Source organism: Kwoniella mangroviensis (genome assembly GCF_000507465.2).
Source record: "Kwoniella mangroviensis CBS 8507 chromosome 1 map unlocalized Ctg02, whole genome shotgun sequence".
NCBI lineage: Eukaryota > Fungi > Basidiomycota > Tremellomycetes > Tremellales > Cryptococcaceae > Kwoniella > Kwoniella mangrovensis.
Genome location: NW_027062534.1, coordinates 1,330,310 through 1,342,454, shown reverse-complemented (window position 1 = coordinate 1,342,454; position 12,145 = coordinate 1,330,310). Strand labels below are relative to the sequence as shown.

Here is a 12,145-nt window from a genome sequence, read left to right as displayed (position 1 = left end):
CATCTTCCTAGCGCAGCTGCGACCATGAAACCCAAAGGCATTTGGGACATTAATGATGACTGCTTATACATTATATCTTGCATTATCGTAAATTGTCATTATGGTCATATTTGAAAATTTGTTGTATAATCCTCAAGGGGAATCAGGACCCGATTCTTGTCCTTCTTCAGACTCCATCTCTCTTTCCTCTTCCTCTTCTCCCACAGATGGTGCGTCCTTTCGCTTCTTCGACTTTCGACCTTTCCCTTTAGACGTGTGTAATGGTGCAGTGCCAGATCGCGATGAGCCTGTTTCTTCTGACACAGACTTTGAGTCTCGTTTTCGATACCCAGCTGTATGGATCGCTTGTATGATATGATGCTGAAGTAATATACCTATGGATTATGTTATTTGATTTCGATTAGATGTTGATTATGCTTTCATCATCTGATTCCAGTCGAGGGGTCTTACTCACCTAAAGCCATCAGACCTTCACCTTCTATAGCCATGTACATATCCCTTTTCTTGTATCTCCCTTTTGACCTTTCTTTCCTCCAATTCCCATTCGCACTTTCACTTCTGTTCGTTTGTCTATCACCTTGCACGATTATTTCACCATACTCATCCACCAATTCTTTCTTCACATTCACATTCTCATCATTATCATCATCCAATTCATCTTCCTTCGGTTCTTCGATTTGCTCTTCGTCTTCTTCAGTTCTCCAGGTAGATCTAGATCTCGACTTGGACCTTGTACTGGTACTACCACTAGACCTCGAATCATTTTTCAAGCCAGGATCGGCATCTTGTAAGATCAATAGCCTCTTTTTACTTCCCCATGGAACTGTCCGACCTTTCTTGGATGGATGGAATAATAGCTCGTTGGAGGTGTAGAACTCAGATGAATGGTGGTGGATCGATAAGAGGAATTCAGATGTGGGAAGCGGGATCGTAGATTGAGAGTGGTAGGAAGTCCCAGCTACATACATATAGATATTAGGGATGTGAACGTCTCAGCTCTTGAACTGGTTGTATTATGATGACAGGTTACTGGATCATCACAACTCACCCTCGTTCTGATCCGCCTGGTCACGTCCGTCTCCATGAGCATTTACCATCTCCTCGATGCCCTCTCTTGCAGATTTGGCTCGTCGAGTCTCCCAAGATCGTTTGGTTCTCTCTGATATCGCCTTGTTGACTTGCTTGTTTGGATTCTCGACAGGATCAAGTGTTGCTTCTCTCCCTTTCCCTCTACTTTGACGGGCTCTCTTCCTTGCTCTTCCTGTGTCACTTCGTTGTTGGGTCATTTCGATTTCTCATTGCTCAGCTTCTCGCTCACATACTATGATACCGAAGTCATGTTGATGATGAGAAGTCATAAGATTCAACGACAACAAGATGCTTTTTCTTCGAAATGTCAATTTCAGGCACGGTTATCGACAAATCTTGAATTTCAAAGCATATATATATACCACCATACTATTCCTCGACTTTGTTCCCTCTTCATACCTTCACATACATACCTATTCGCAGACCCATCAACAATGTCTGACGTGAAGATGGACGAAGCTCATCTCCCCTCCGACCTACTCGTCTTAGCCCACAAACTCCTCATCGCAGCTCAGGCCGCACCAGCAACCGAGATTCAGAAACTCATCGACGCTGGTGCTCCGACATGGTATCAAGATGATTCGCTAGGATGGTCAGCCCTACACTATGCAGCGGAGAGAAGGGAACCTCAGATATTGGAGATGCTGCTTAAGGGAGGTGCAATCTGGAACTCGGTTGATAAGTGGGGCAGGACAGCTGGTGAGATTTGTATTAGTTTGGGGGATGAGGAAGGATGGGAGATCATAAGGAATGAAGGAATTAGATCTGGTATGTTCGCTTTGATCTCCCAATATTATCGAGTCAATGGAATGCATGAGCTACCAAATATCTATGTTACGTGAGATTTCCATGCTGATGGTTTATTTCTCCTTGACTGTAGAGATGTTACATCACGCTTTGGCTGGGCCTTCATCCCCTCACCCAGACTCTTCGACCAACATGAAATTGAGAGTCGAAGATAATACTTCGGCAGGGGACAATTTGACTTTTCTGAAAAGTAAATTGACATGGGATATAGGTAAAGATGGGAAAGAAAGGGTGTTGGATGCTGATGGCAATGGGTAAGTGACGCATATCACGCTGACGAAAGTAGAGTGGCTGATCTTACTTCTAGAGTAATGATGGGATGGGAAGAACCTCTAAGTAAGTCAATTTTCCAAATGATGCTCAGTGATAGGTGTCGTTCTGATGAGTGAGAATAGTGGTCGAACATGTCAAATTGATGACTTACGATCACCCGAATGCTCAGCCAGGTGCTGAGGGAATGACGATAATGAATGTAGGGTTCGGTTTAGGAATAGTAAGTCTTCACTGTCGTTTATGTCTAATTCGACGATCAGTCATTGTTCACCTGATATATCTCCCTGTCGACTCGAACACGGTCGCTTACCGTTGCTCCATTCTCATTCCAGGTCGACCGCTTATTCCAATCCACCAAATCTCCCTCTCATCCAAAACCGCTCAATCACACTATCATAGAAGCTCATCCACAAGTATTACAATATATCAAAGATAAGGGAGTAGACAAGTTACCTGGTGTGAGAATACTAGAGGGTCGATGGCAGGATTTCTTATTGGATCCTGAGAGATCAGGTGAAGTGTTGGAATGTACGCCAGGTGGGATGGGGTATGATGCGATCTTCGTGGATACATTTGCAGAGGGGTATGAAGGTGAGTCTGCTAATCCCCTTTCGGGCGCTTAGAATTGTCTCTCCTGGAGCTCATGTCAAAGAGAAGCACGTTAATGCTCATTCTTCGCTACAGATCTGAAAGCCTTCTTCGAGGTTTTACCTGACGTACTCGAACCTGAAAATGGTATATTCTCATTTTGGAATGGACTTGGTGCGACCAGTGAGTGTCGAGTAGTTCGGAACATCGTTGTACCAGGATCTAGTATACCCTTTCTGCCACTGTAGCTGATTCGTTCTCTTTTAAAATATCAGACGCAACGATATACGCTGTCTCCTCATCACTCGCCGAATTGCACTTGGAAGACGTAGGTCTAGATACCACATGGCATGACGTACTTATACCTGAAAGTCTGAGGGAGGAGGTTTGGAAAGGTGTGAAAAGGAGGTATTGGGAACTACCGGGGTACAAGTTGCCTATAGCTAAGATGAAGCTTATGTAGGGCAGATAGGACAGAAGAATGCAACAGATACATCTATCCTGCATAATCACGGTACAAGGGGTTAGCACGGTCGATTCATACTTGAGTCTTACTTATCACGTCGAACCGAATAGTGAAGCTGGGAACCGTGTCGTCATACTCATACTACCTTCAACTTGTACAGCTGTACGGGTGTTATCATGTGAATATTTAATAGGCCAAAACATCAACACGCTTTCGCACTGATCCACAACGACCCCCATCAAACTGCCTTCGACAAATCATTCAAGAGATCCCGCACCGCATGGTAATCATGTTCATCTTGATAACAATGTTTCAATGGTCCATTGAAACTCGAAACTATCCCGTCTAGCTCACGTCGATCGACGGGCTCGCCTCGATAATGGGATGACCACAGGCGATTCAAAGTATCTTCGAATGGCTGTAGAGTCTGATTCTCTTGTGCAGAGAGTGTATATTGAGGATGATCACATGCGCCCACAGGAGTTGAGTCATTAGTTGACAGTGTTTGACCTGAAGTTGACATAGGACTATTGCTGTGACAACTAGATTGCGGGGCGCGCTGAGATGTTGCTGGTGCATATCCGGTGCCATAGGCGTGATACTCACATGACTGACCATCCTCTGATTCATTATTGATATGAATGGTCGGTACTTGGCCTGGCATTGGTTCTGGTGGATTTTAGCTTGTCGCTTGTCAGAGGTCGAGATATCGTAGGTAAGTTGTCGGTGAACGGAATGAAGCTGATGGGATAGACCTAGGTGAAGAGTGATACACTTTGATTCAGAGCCATCCGATAATCATTTTTGAGTGCAAATCTCCACTCGTATCGCTATGCCGCGAATCCATGGTAATCTTCCGTCTTCTTAGGAGACCGAGATTGACCATCATCACCTAGACTACTGATGAGAAAGGAAAGGTGCGGGTACGTCTCACCGAGATTGGCCTTCTTTCAAGCTCCACTATCGCCGTTGTTACGATACGAGAGGAGGTAGCAAAGGAACAACGCTGTGTTGGCTGACAAGAGATACGGGTTCTAGTAGAACTTTTCATTATCACGGAGATACTCATGATGCAAAGCTATGCGAAGATAAAGTTCTGTTCCGGACAATGTTATTTCGGATCATATAGAATCGCCTTTGTCCGTATGCGGAAGAGGGTCACCGCAGACAATCTTTGATAGCTATGAATATGACTATCAAACGGTCTGCGTTTTTGATGGTATCCAATTTGCGAAAGACGTCGAGAGCTCGAACGGTTGGTAAATTACAATTCTCCTAATCCTTTTCAATTCGGGTGATTACAAAAGAACCCCAAAATCGTAATCAACCCCTCCACCAATTTCATCGGTCCAAGCGTCATTCAATCATCCGTCACGGAGATTTAGCTATGTGTGTGTGTGGGTATGTGCGTTTGATGGTACCTCATGCACTAACACTATCCCTACTCACCATCAAAGTGATCGTCACCACCTCCAAAAATACAACGATTGTCGTTCTTTCGACGTTATTTCTTTTTGATGGATGAAAACGATAAAAACGCATTTCAAAAACAAAAACTACAGCACCCGGGATTCCCAAGTGGTCCCCCACCTTGGTACTAACCGAGCGATACCCATGTTAACTTCGCAGAGCGGACGGGATGCGGTGTTTTATAGGTTCTATGGCCGTAGATGTGAATACACTATATTGTACCTTATATACTACTATCCAGAGACAAAAATCTCAGCGCACAGACCTTTTCAGCACATTTTGCTTGCATTCTGTCGAATTATGGCATATTTTTGCCCTAACATATGGTACTGAGTGAAGGCGAACCGCGAAAATGGTCTAATATGTGTTTCAGAGCTCCAAAGTGACTCATATCGGTGGTTTTGTGGGGTACCGTCAAAAGATTCTCTTATGTGTATGACAACAAGTGTCGTCAAATGAGATTCATTGATTCATAAGTCATCTATCGACATGACAACATAATACGAAAAAGTATATACAATTATGCAAGGTATACTACATCGCACCATACCACGTTCTTCTTTCTTTATCTTAATCTTCGCTTTTTACCTAAACCTTTGAATGCCTGAATGTACACAGTCCAACTGAGATTAGTATGGAAGAATGATATGGCGGATCAGACAAAGTAGACATCCAATACTCACGATATCGTCATCGTCATCCGCAGGTAGTAAACGCCTTCTACCGAATTGTGAAGCCTGCTTACCAGCTTGAGTAGCCGTCGTCCTTCTCCTACCCGTAGATGTCGAAGGGGGATCATCACCTTCCAATGTTCTCGTCCCCGTACCAGTCGCACTGTTCTTACTTTGAGTCGCGGTGAGATTCTTACCGCTTCTGGCCTTCGTACCTGTACCAGTCGAAGTACCCCAATCTAGTCCCTCATCAATCTCTTCATCCAAATCTTCCACCACGGTAGGCTGTTTCTTCGTTCCTCTTCCTCCAGTCATCGTGTTCCTCGTCGATCTGGTCCTCGTCGACGTAGAAGCACTAACATTGGTAGCTACACTCTCAGCTTCGCTAAGTACACTTGAAGCTCTCGTACGTCTCTGAGTGGTCGTTACTCTCGGAGTCTGCGTCTGACTGGGTTGAGTGTCGGGCACACGACTTCTCTGTCTGCTTCGTGAGGTCGATGGTGGAGCCTCGTCGTCCTCTTGAGTGACTTGAGTGCCGAGCAATCGTTTTCTGGATCGAGGCAATAAGGGCATATCGTCATCTTCATCTTCCACTTGAGTAGCTTGGCCTCGACCCCGGGATGGGTTGATTGTTTGGGTAGGCCAGTAAGCTAGAATCGTAAGAAGGGGAATGTCAGCTTTTTTGCCACGAAACAATCGGAAATTTGGATTTCTGGAAGGAAACATATATGCAATGAGGTTTCGATGCTCACGCTCACCCATCTCCGCGTCTTGAATAGTCGGTCCAGCCAAAGCAAGCTGCAGAGGCTCACGACGGATGATATTTTTCTGTAACGTGTATGCGAGTCAGCTTGATGCCTGTCAGTGTAACATAGTAGCTGACTGTCCAACATACCTTTTTGAATTTCTTGAAATTCGGTTTACCATCATCCACCCTCACCACCTCTCTATTCCCAATATCATTCTTATCTCTCCTAAATAGATCTTTCCTTACGATCTGAATAAAATTTCCCTTCAAATCATCGTCAAAATCATTCAACAGCGCATAATCAGGTACACTAGCATTCCATTCGTTCGCTCTGACCACTGCCGACGAACCGTTGGGTTTGGGTATCCTCAATTGATTGAACTCTTTATCCAACTCATCGATCGCCGATCTCGCTTTGGTCGACTTCTTAATTGCTTGTAAGAATGCTTCGTCTTTATTGGGTCCTGACGTGGTGGCACTACTCTGTGACTTGCTCTTGCCAGATTTGGTAGGCGAGTTTACTGATGACTTTAGCGATTTCGACGGAGGGATTGATCGATGTTCCACTTGCTCTTCTTCCTCGGATGGTGATCTGGCTCTTCGACGTTGAGCCGGTGGAGGTACGATACTTTCTTCTGAAGCTGCTCTTTTCGACCGTACACCTCTACCGTAAGATTCACCATCAACTTCCATAGCGCTACCCTGTTCTCTCCTTCGCGCAGTTGCGGAAGACTCCGAGTCACCTGATTCCCTCGTAGCTACTCTAGGTCGTTTGGTAGATAATGACATTGGAGCAAACGAACCGGTTTTGGTATCTTCGTATAACTGTCTGATATCCGCAGCTTTCTCTTCGTCTTTGATGCATTGCTCGATATTGATACTGGTGTCCGCTATTTCTTCGATTAGGGAAGGTTGAACACCACGTGCTCGACGTTGTAGTCGAGATGCTGTTCGTCCAGGGGCGAGCGATTGCGAAGGCATCTAGATGAATCCAACCGTCAGCTTTATCTCATCTAGGCTACATTCCTATGACTTACGATACTGTCTGGTACCATCGATTGCGTTTGGGTTCTTTGAGTATCTGGGATTGCCGAGACTTGGCTAAAAGCGGGCAACGAGTCTTGTAAAAGATTAGGTTGCGAGAACAGGGGTTGCGATGCTTGACTGTTTTCGTCTTCGGTATTGTCATGACTACGAGGTGGACTTTCAGGGATAGTAGTGAAATCTACAGGTTTGCCTGCTCGACGTCGAAGGGGCTATATAGGAGTAAATGTCAGATCAACCTGGCATGTAACAGTATACTCTTTTAGCTCACCTTTTTCACTGTAGCTGGTGTCTCGGGTTCAGGTGTCCTCGCTTTGGGTAAAGGAGAAGTACCTTGTCTCGTCCTTCGTTGTAATTTACCAGGTCTCGACTCAAGTGATGGAGATCGAGCCGTCCTAACGATACCACGTTCTGTCTCATCAGGGAAAGTGGATGGGATAAATTCTGGTCGACTAGACAGCCCTGCCTGGCTTGATGCTGGCGTGGGCAAAGCTTGAGAGCTTTTGGGTTGGTTGGGAGCAGGTGGTACAGTGAATTGCGTATCGGGAACAGATGACGTTACTCGATCTAAAGGTTCACTTTGTCAGGCAATGTATCGATCTGATCATATCAAGCAATAACTCACCTTTCTGTGCGGAACTGGCGCCCTGAGGCAAATTCGAGGCGGTACTGACAAGATACTCTCTCACCTGTCCGAAATTGACAGACGACCAAAGTATACCACCATGGCTATGATAGACCCCTAGTCTGTGTGTTTCATGATCATCAGCCAGCTTCTTGTCCACGTTCATTCCAGCTAACTCACTTTTGACAAGTCGCAGGGACGATCGCACCATAGTCTATACCCTTTTTCTGAAGATCAACCTTGACCGGTGCAAACCATACTACGGCTGCTTGTTCCCTCCCACCATGAATGTCCACATAACTTAGCCAAGGTGCTATACGATCAGCGAAATCTTGAGCAGTAGATATAGGTTTAGTCAGAACATCCATGTCTTGATAGTCTGCTCCCATTGCTATGAGATAACGTTTTTCTGCTGATTGCTATAGATTTCAGGTTTGTCAGCTATTGTGTGGCAGGAGATATATAGGGACGAGCTGATAATGGCTTACTGTTCTTCCTCTTAGACCCATGATCTTCCACCCTTTGAACAGAGTCTCCCTCCTTTTGTCAGGTAACCAAGCCTTGCTCGCTTTCCTACTAGCTTGAAGAGCGTTATCGAAATCAGGTTGAAACACTTCGGCATCTTGATCAGGTAAATTGAATGAATCTTGTGAGTCCGCCATCTTCTTCCAGCAGGATCTTAATCTACTGATGAGTGCATGCAGATAGGTGGGAAGTAATATGCGGATGCCGAAACAGACTGCATAATTGCATTCTACGTTGGATCGATAGGTAGCCGAAAGTACTATCGTTGGTCGAGAGGTGGTATCGAAAGACTGAGTCCAGCCGATGCCTGATATGCGCTCATGAGCTTTAAGCTGCGATATCATGGCAAAATACTAACGACACCAACTCACAATACTGTCGGAGTGATTCTTTCACCTCATCACTCTCATATTTGAACTTGTCATACTGAATCACCAGATCTTTCCATTCCGCGCTGCAAACGGATCAGCTTCTACTGTCTCAGGATGTGATGGGAAGTTTGCCCTCCTTGACCCGTCTGTGCGTGACTCCTCACTCACTTGAACCACATCCCCTCTGCCAGCTCTATCCCGTGAACTCCCTCTCTCTCCAGATAACATCCTTGACTATCTTTGATCTCGGTGACATCGTAGTCTCCTCTCTCTGTTGATCCTATATCTGACATATCAATCAGATTCAGAGTCTTCATCGTACCAAATGATCCAGATTTCCTAGGCTCGACTCTCCATCTTAACGTTGGTGGTGTACTCGGCTAAAGCACCTCGGGTCAGCCAGACCATCATTTTGCAAGGGATTACCGTGCTTACGTGAGTAGGATCCCAATGATCTACTACCAGAGTACCTTCCCTAGGTCTCACCTGCTTACTCTCATATCGAATATCGCAGCTTTCCTCCCTGCCTACAACATATTCTCTTCCTTGTTGAAGAGCGAATGTGAATCCTAGAACCGGATGACAGTCAGCTCTCGATGCCTTCATCATCAAGAGCCAATGCAAGCCGACTTACTGCTCTGTCCGTGTACTGGACCTATGGCTTTGATGAGCCACATTCTCTGTCCTGTCCTCTCTCTCGTTGACGGTGTGCTGGTGAAGGAGAAGAAGATTGAAGAGGTGGAAGATGAACCAGATGATCCAGTCAACTGTCAACTGTCGACTGTCAATTGAAACCATAAGTCCAGGCACGGCAACAACATCATAACACATCACGGAGATCACCGCCTTGTCCGCTGGCTGCTGGCTGCAGTGCGATAATGAATGAGCCCCGTAAGAGTACTCGTAATGGCAACACTGTTAATCTCAACGTTGATGACAGATACTTATCGCACAATAGCATCAACGTCCTATCTGCCTTCCAGGGCAGCCCTTTCCAGCTTCCCATCACAGCGCCGTCCTGTACCGAGATAACACCTTCAAGACCCTTATCACCTCATATCGATCCTCAACATCCTTTCAACATGAAATCCATCAACAGATGGATATACGGCCCAACGCCAGAAGAGAAAGTCAGAGGATGGCAAGCAAAGCTGAGACAGCAGGAGAGACAGCTGGATAGAGAGATACGTAATGTAGGTTCATCAGTCATGTCCAAACACTTCCGTCCGTATCTTTATCAAAATCTGTGCTCCTTCCTTTCTCATGCTCATGACAATCAGAGAGCGCTGATTGCAGCTGACCTGATATTGTCTGTATTTCGGATAGCTCGAAGTGGCAACATCGAAATCTCGAATAGAACTCAAACAACTGGCAAAGAAGAATGATGTGAAATCTGCTAAATTGTTGGCAAAGGAGATAGTAAGAGCGAATAAACAGAGAGATAGGTTGGAGAGTAGTAAAGCGAGAGTGAGATCGGTTGGAATGCAATTACAACATCAGTTGTGTGAGTGACTCGGATACTCACAAGTGTACAGATGTCTGATGTGATGGTTGACTGTGGCTGATTTTCCGATGGATAATCATCGTAGCAATGGTAAAAGTGACAGGGGCGTTCCAGAAATCAACAGAAATTATGAAAACTACCAATGCTCTGGTCAAATTACCTCAGTTGAGCGCTACGATGAGAGAGATGAGCATGGAGATGATGAAGGTGAGATCGAACTGGTCTCAAACCATTTTGATTTGGCTATATGAAGCAATGAAGACTGACACTGGTGTTGCTCGATCGCATAATAGAGCGGTATAATGGAAGAAATGATGGAAGAAACTCTCGATTCGGTCAACGACGACGAAGAGCTAGAGGAAGAAGCAGATGCGGAAGTAGACAAGGTCTTATTTGAATTGACAGATGGTAAATTGGGTCAAGCTGGTAAAGTTGGAGATGCCTTGCCTGTGAGTGATACCTGCGCTACCTCCCAGAAATAATATTCCCATACTAGTGTCCATCGCATAAACGAGCATCCGTCCTTCATTTCTGTAATCGTTATGGCTTGTGTGTTTGCTGACGTTTGGTAAATGATCCTACAGGAAAACAAAGAAGATGAGGAAGAGTCGGAAGAAGAGATCCAACGTATGCGTCGCGAGATGCAAGAGCTCCTTGGCTAGGATTGTGTCGGACTATCCATCCTATTCCCCTTTTGTGCTTCCCATCTCGCTTGTACGAGTCTTTCTTTCGATACGTTTCGGTTATATGAGATTTAAGTGATTGTTCCATTCTTGTACATGATACTGTTCTGATTTTCTATTCTTGCAATCAACGTAACGTAGTATACACCCTATCTCTGTAGAATTGACATGTACAAGTAGACCTGTGATCGATCAATAAGCAAAACACTTCACTCACGTGGTCAATCTCAATCAACTCGGATGGGATACGATATAATGTAAATATAACATTGCATATTATGGACTTTTGAAAAATCAATAAACCAAGACCACCTTCCCTCTACGTTTCGCACTACTAATCAACCGATACTCCATGATCTCTCAATTCATCTTTGGCCTGACTTATCTCTCTCAATAAACTCTCGTACGCTTCGGGAGTATCGTGGAATCGTACTAGACCTAATCCAAGGGATGAGAGGGAGTATGAACCGAATGTGACGAGTAACCAAAAGGGAAGCTGTTCGTCGTATTTCGAAGAAATGTCCATAATGTCGAGCGTGAATGGCCGGATTGGCATGTGGTGTAAGTGAAATGGGTAAGGAGATTATCACGAGTGATTATATGAATCGCATATATGATGCAAGAAGGTCCATCCAGAGACAAAGGTAGAATTACAATAAGTCCATCAGCACTCCAGCTAGAAGACGGTAAGCAATAGGAGAACTCACAACAGGTAAGATCTGATCAGCTATCTCCTGACTCAGCAATGGTACAGGAAGTATATGAAGTAAAGCCAAGAAGTAGAGGATGATGGATGGTATAGCGAAAGTCAAGAATTGAGTTCCTTTTGACATATTGAGCTGATATTGAAAGTATGGGTAATAGCACTGTATGTCCTCGTTGTCGTTGTAGTCGTCGCTGTAGTTTTTTTTTTTATCTTGGTCTTTCAACTGTGTATATTCCAGAAACCGGAACAAGCAACGATTTGGGCGGGGAAACTATTCTCGTATAGCAGTACTGTTCCATGTATGCTGAGATATAGCAGGCGATGTCTTTTGCTTGCAGGTGGTGTGACGTGTTACGTGTAGGCAGGCAGGCGGTGGGCCATTTCGGCGATCGCCGTCACGTCATTACAGCACCTTGACTGAATCTGTTCGAGAGAAACAAATACCGCAGTTGCAGCGACTGCAGTTGTCACTTATCAATGAAATGAATCATAATGATATCAGTAGCATCTACTAATAAGCTAGAGAGCGACATATCAGTATATGCACCTTGACACGCTTCGTATCACAGTACATC

The 12,145-nt window shown here is 45.0% G+C and overlaps 5 protein-coding genes and 1 non-coding gene across 6 annotated transcripts; 2 read left to right on the top strand and 4 right to left on the bottom strand.

The window, feature by feature from the left end:
• Window positions 1–132: 132 nt before the first annotated feature.
• On the bottom strand, window positions 133–1,286 carry I203_105604 (uncharacterized protein; the record flags this gene model as incomplete). The annotated part of the gene is made up of 3 exons (XM_019144758.1): window positions 133–374; window positions 455–958; window positions 1,049–1,286. The coding sequence occupies 3 exons, from the start codon at window positions 1,284–1,286 to the stop codon at window positions 133–135; spliced, it is 984 nt and encodes a 327-aa protein (XP_019006093.1).
• A 237-nt stretch (window positions 1,287–1,523) lies between these two features.
• On the top strand, window positions 1,524–3,220 carry I203_105603 (arginine N-methyltransferase 2; the record flags this gene model as incomplete). Its single annotated transcript, XM_019144757.1, has 7 exons — window positions 1,524–1,857; window positions 1,970–2,150; window positions 2,204–2,232; window positions 2,292–2,389; window positions 2,502–2,760; window positions 2,854–2,940; window positions 3,033–3,220. The coding sequence occupies 7 exons, from the start codon at window positions 1,524–1,526 to the stop codon at window positions 3,218–3,220; spliced, it is 1,176 nt and encodes a 391-aa protein (XP_019006092.1).
• Window positions 3,221–4,777: 1,557 nt separating this feature from the next.
• Window positions 4,778–4,892, bottom strand: I203_105602. Its single transcript, XR_002021879.2, has one exon. It is a non-coding gene; the product is annotated as a 5S ribosomal RNA (ribosomal RNA).
• Window positions 4,893–5,258: 366 nt separating this feature from the next.
• On the bottom strand, window positions 5,259–9,354 carry I203_105601 (uncharacterized protein; the record flags this gene model as incomplete). The annotated part of the gene is made up of 13 exons (XM_065517807.1): window positions 5,259–5,297; window positions 5,377–6,014; window positions 6,117–6,192; window positions 6,260–7,093; window positions 7,150–7,368; window positions 7,428–7,723; window positions 7,782–7,903; window positions 7,962–8,200; window positions 8,270–8,613; window positions 8,678–8,760; window positions 8,846–9,057; window positions 9,113–9,246; window positions 9,312–9,354. 13 exons carry the CDS (start codon window positions 9,352–9,354, stop codon window positions 5,259–5,261), a joined length of 3,279 nt encoding a protein of 1,092 aa, XP_065373111.1.
• A 405-nt stretch (window positions 9,355–9,759) lies between these two features.
• Window positions 9,760–10,843, top strand: I203_105600 (uncharacterized protein; the record flags this gene model as incomplete). Its single annotated transcript, XM_019144755.2, has 5 exons — window positions 9,760–9,870; window positions 10,004–10,181; window positions 10,267–10,388; window positions 10,475–10,630; window positions 10,766–10,843. 5 exons carry the CDS (start codon window positions 9,760–9,762, stop codon window positions 10,841–10,843), a joined length of 645 nt encoding a protein of 214 aa, XP_019006090.2.
• A 355-nt stretch (window positions 10,844–11,198) lies between these two features.
• I203_105599 (uncharacterized protein) lies at window positions 11,199–11,697 on the bottom strand (the record flags this gene model as incomplete). Its single annotated transcript, XM_019144754.1, has 2 exons — window positions 11,199–11,360; window positions 11,572–11,697. 2 exons carry the CDS (start codon window positions 11,695–11,697, stop codon window positions 11,199–11,201), a joined length of 288 nt encoding a protein of 95 aa, XP_019006089.1.
• Between the last annotated feature and the right edge of the window lie 448 nt (window positions 11,698–12,145).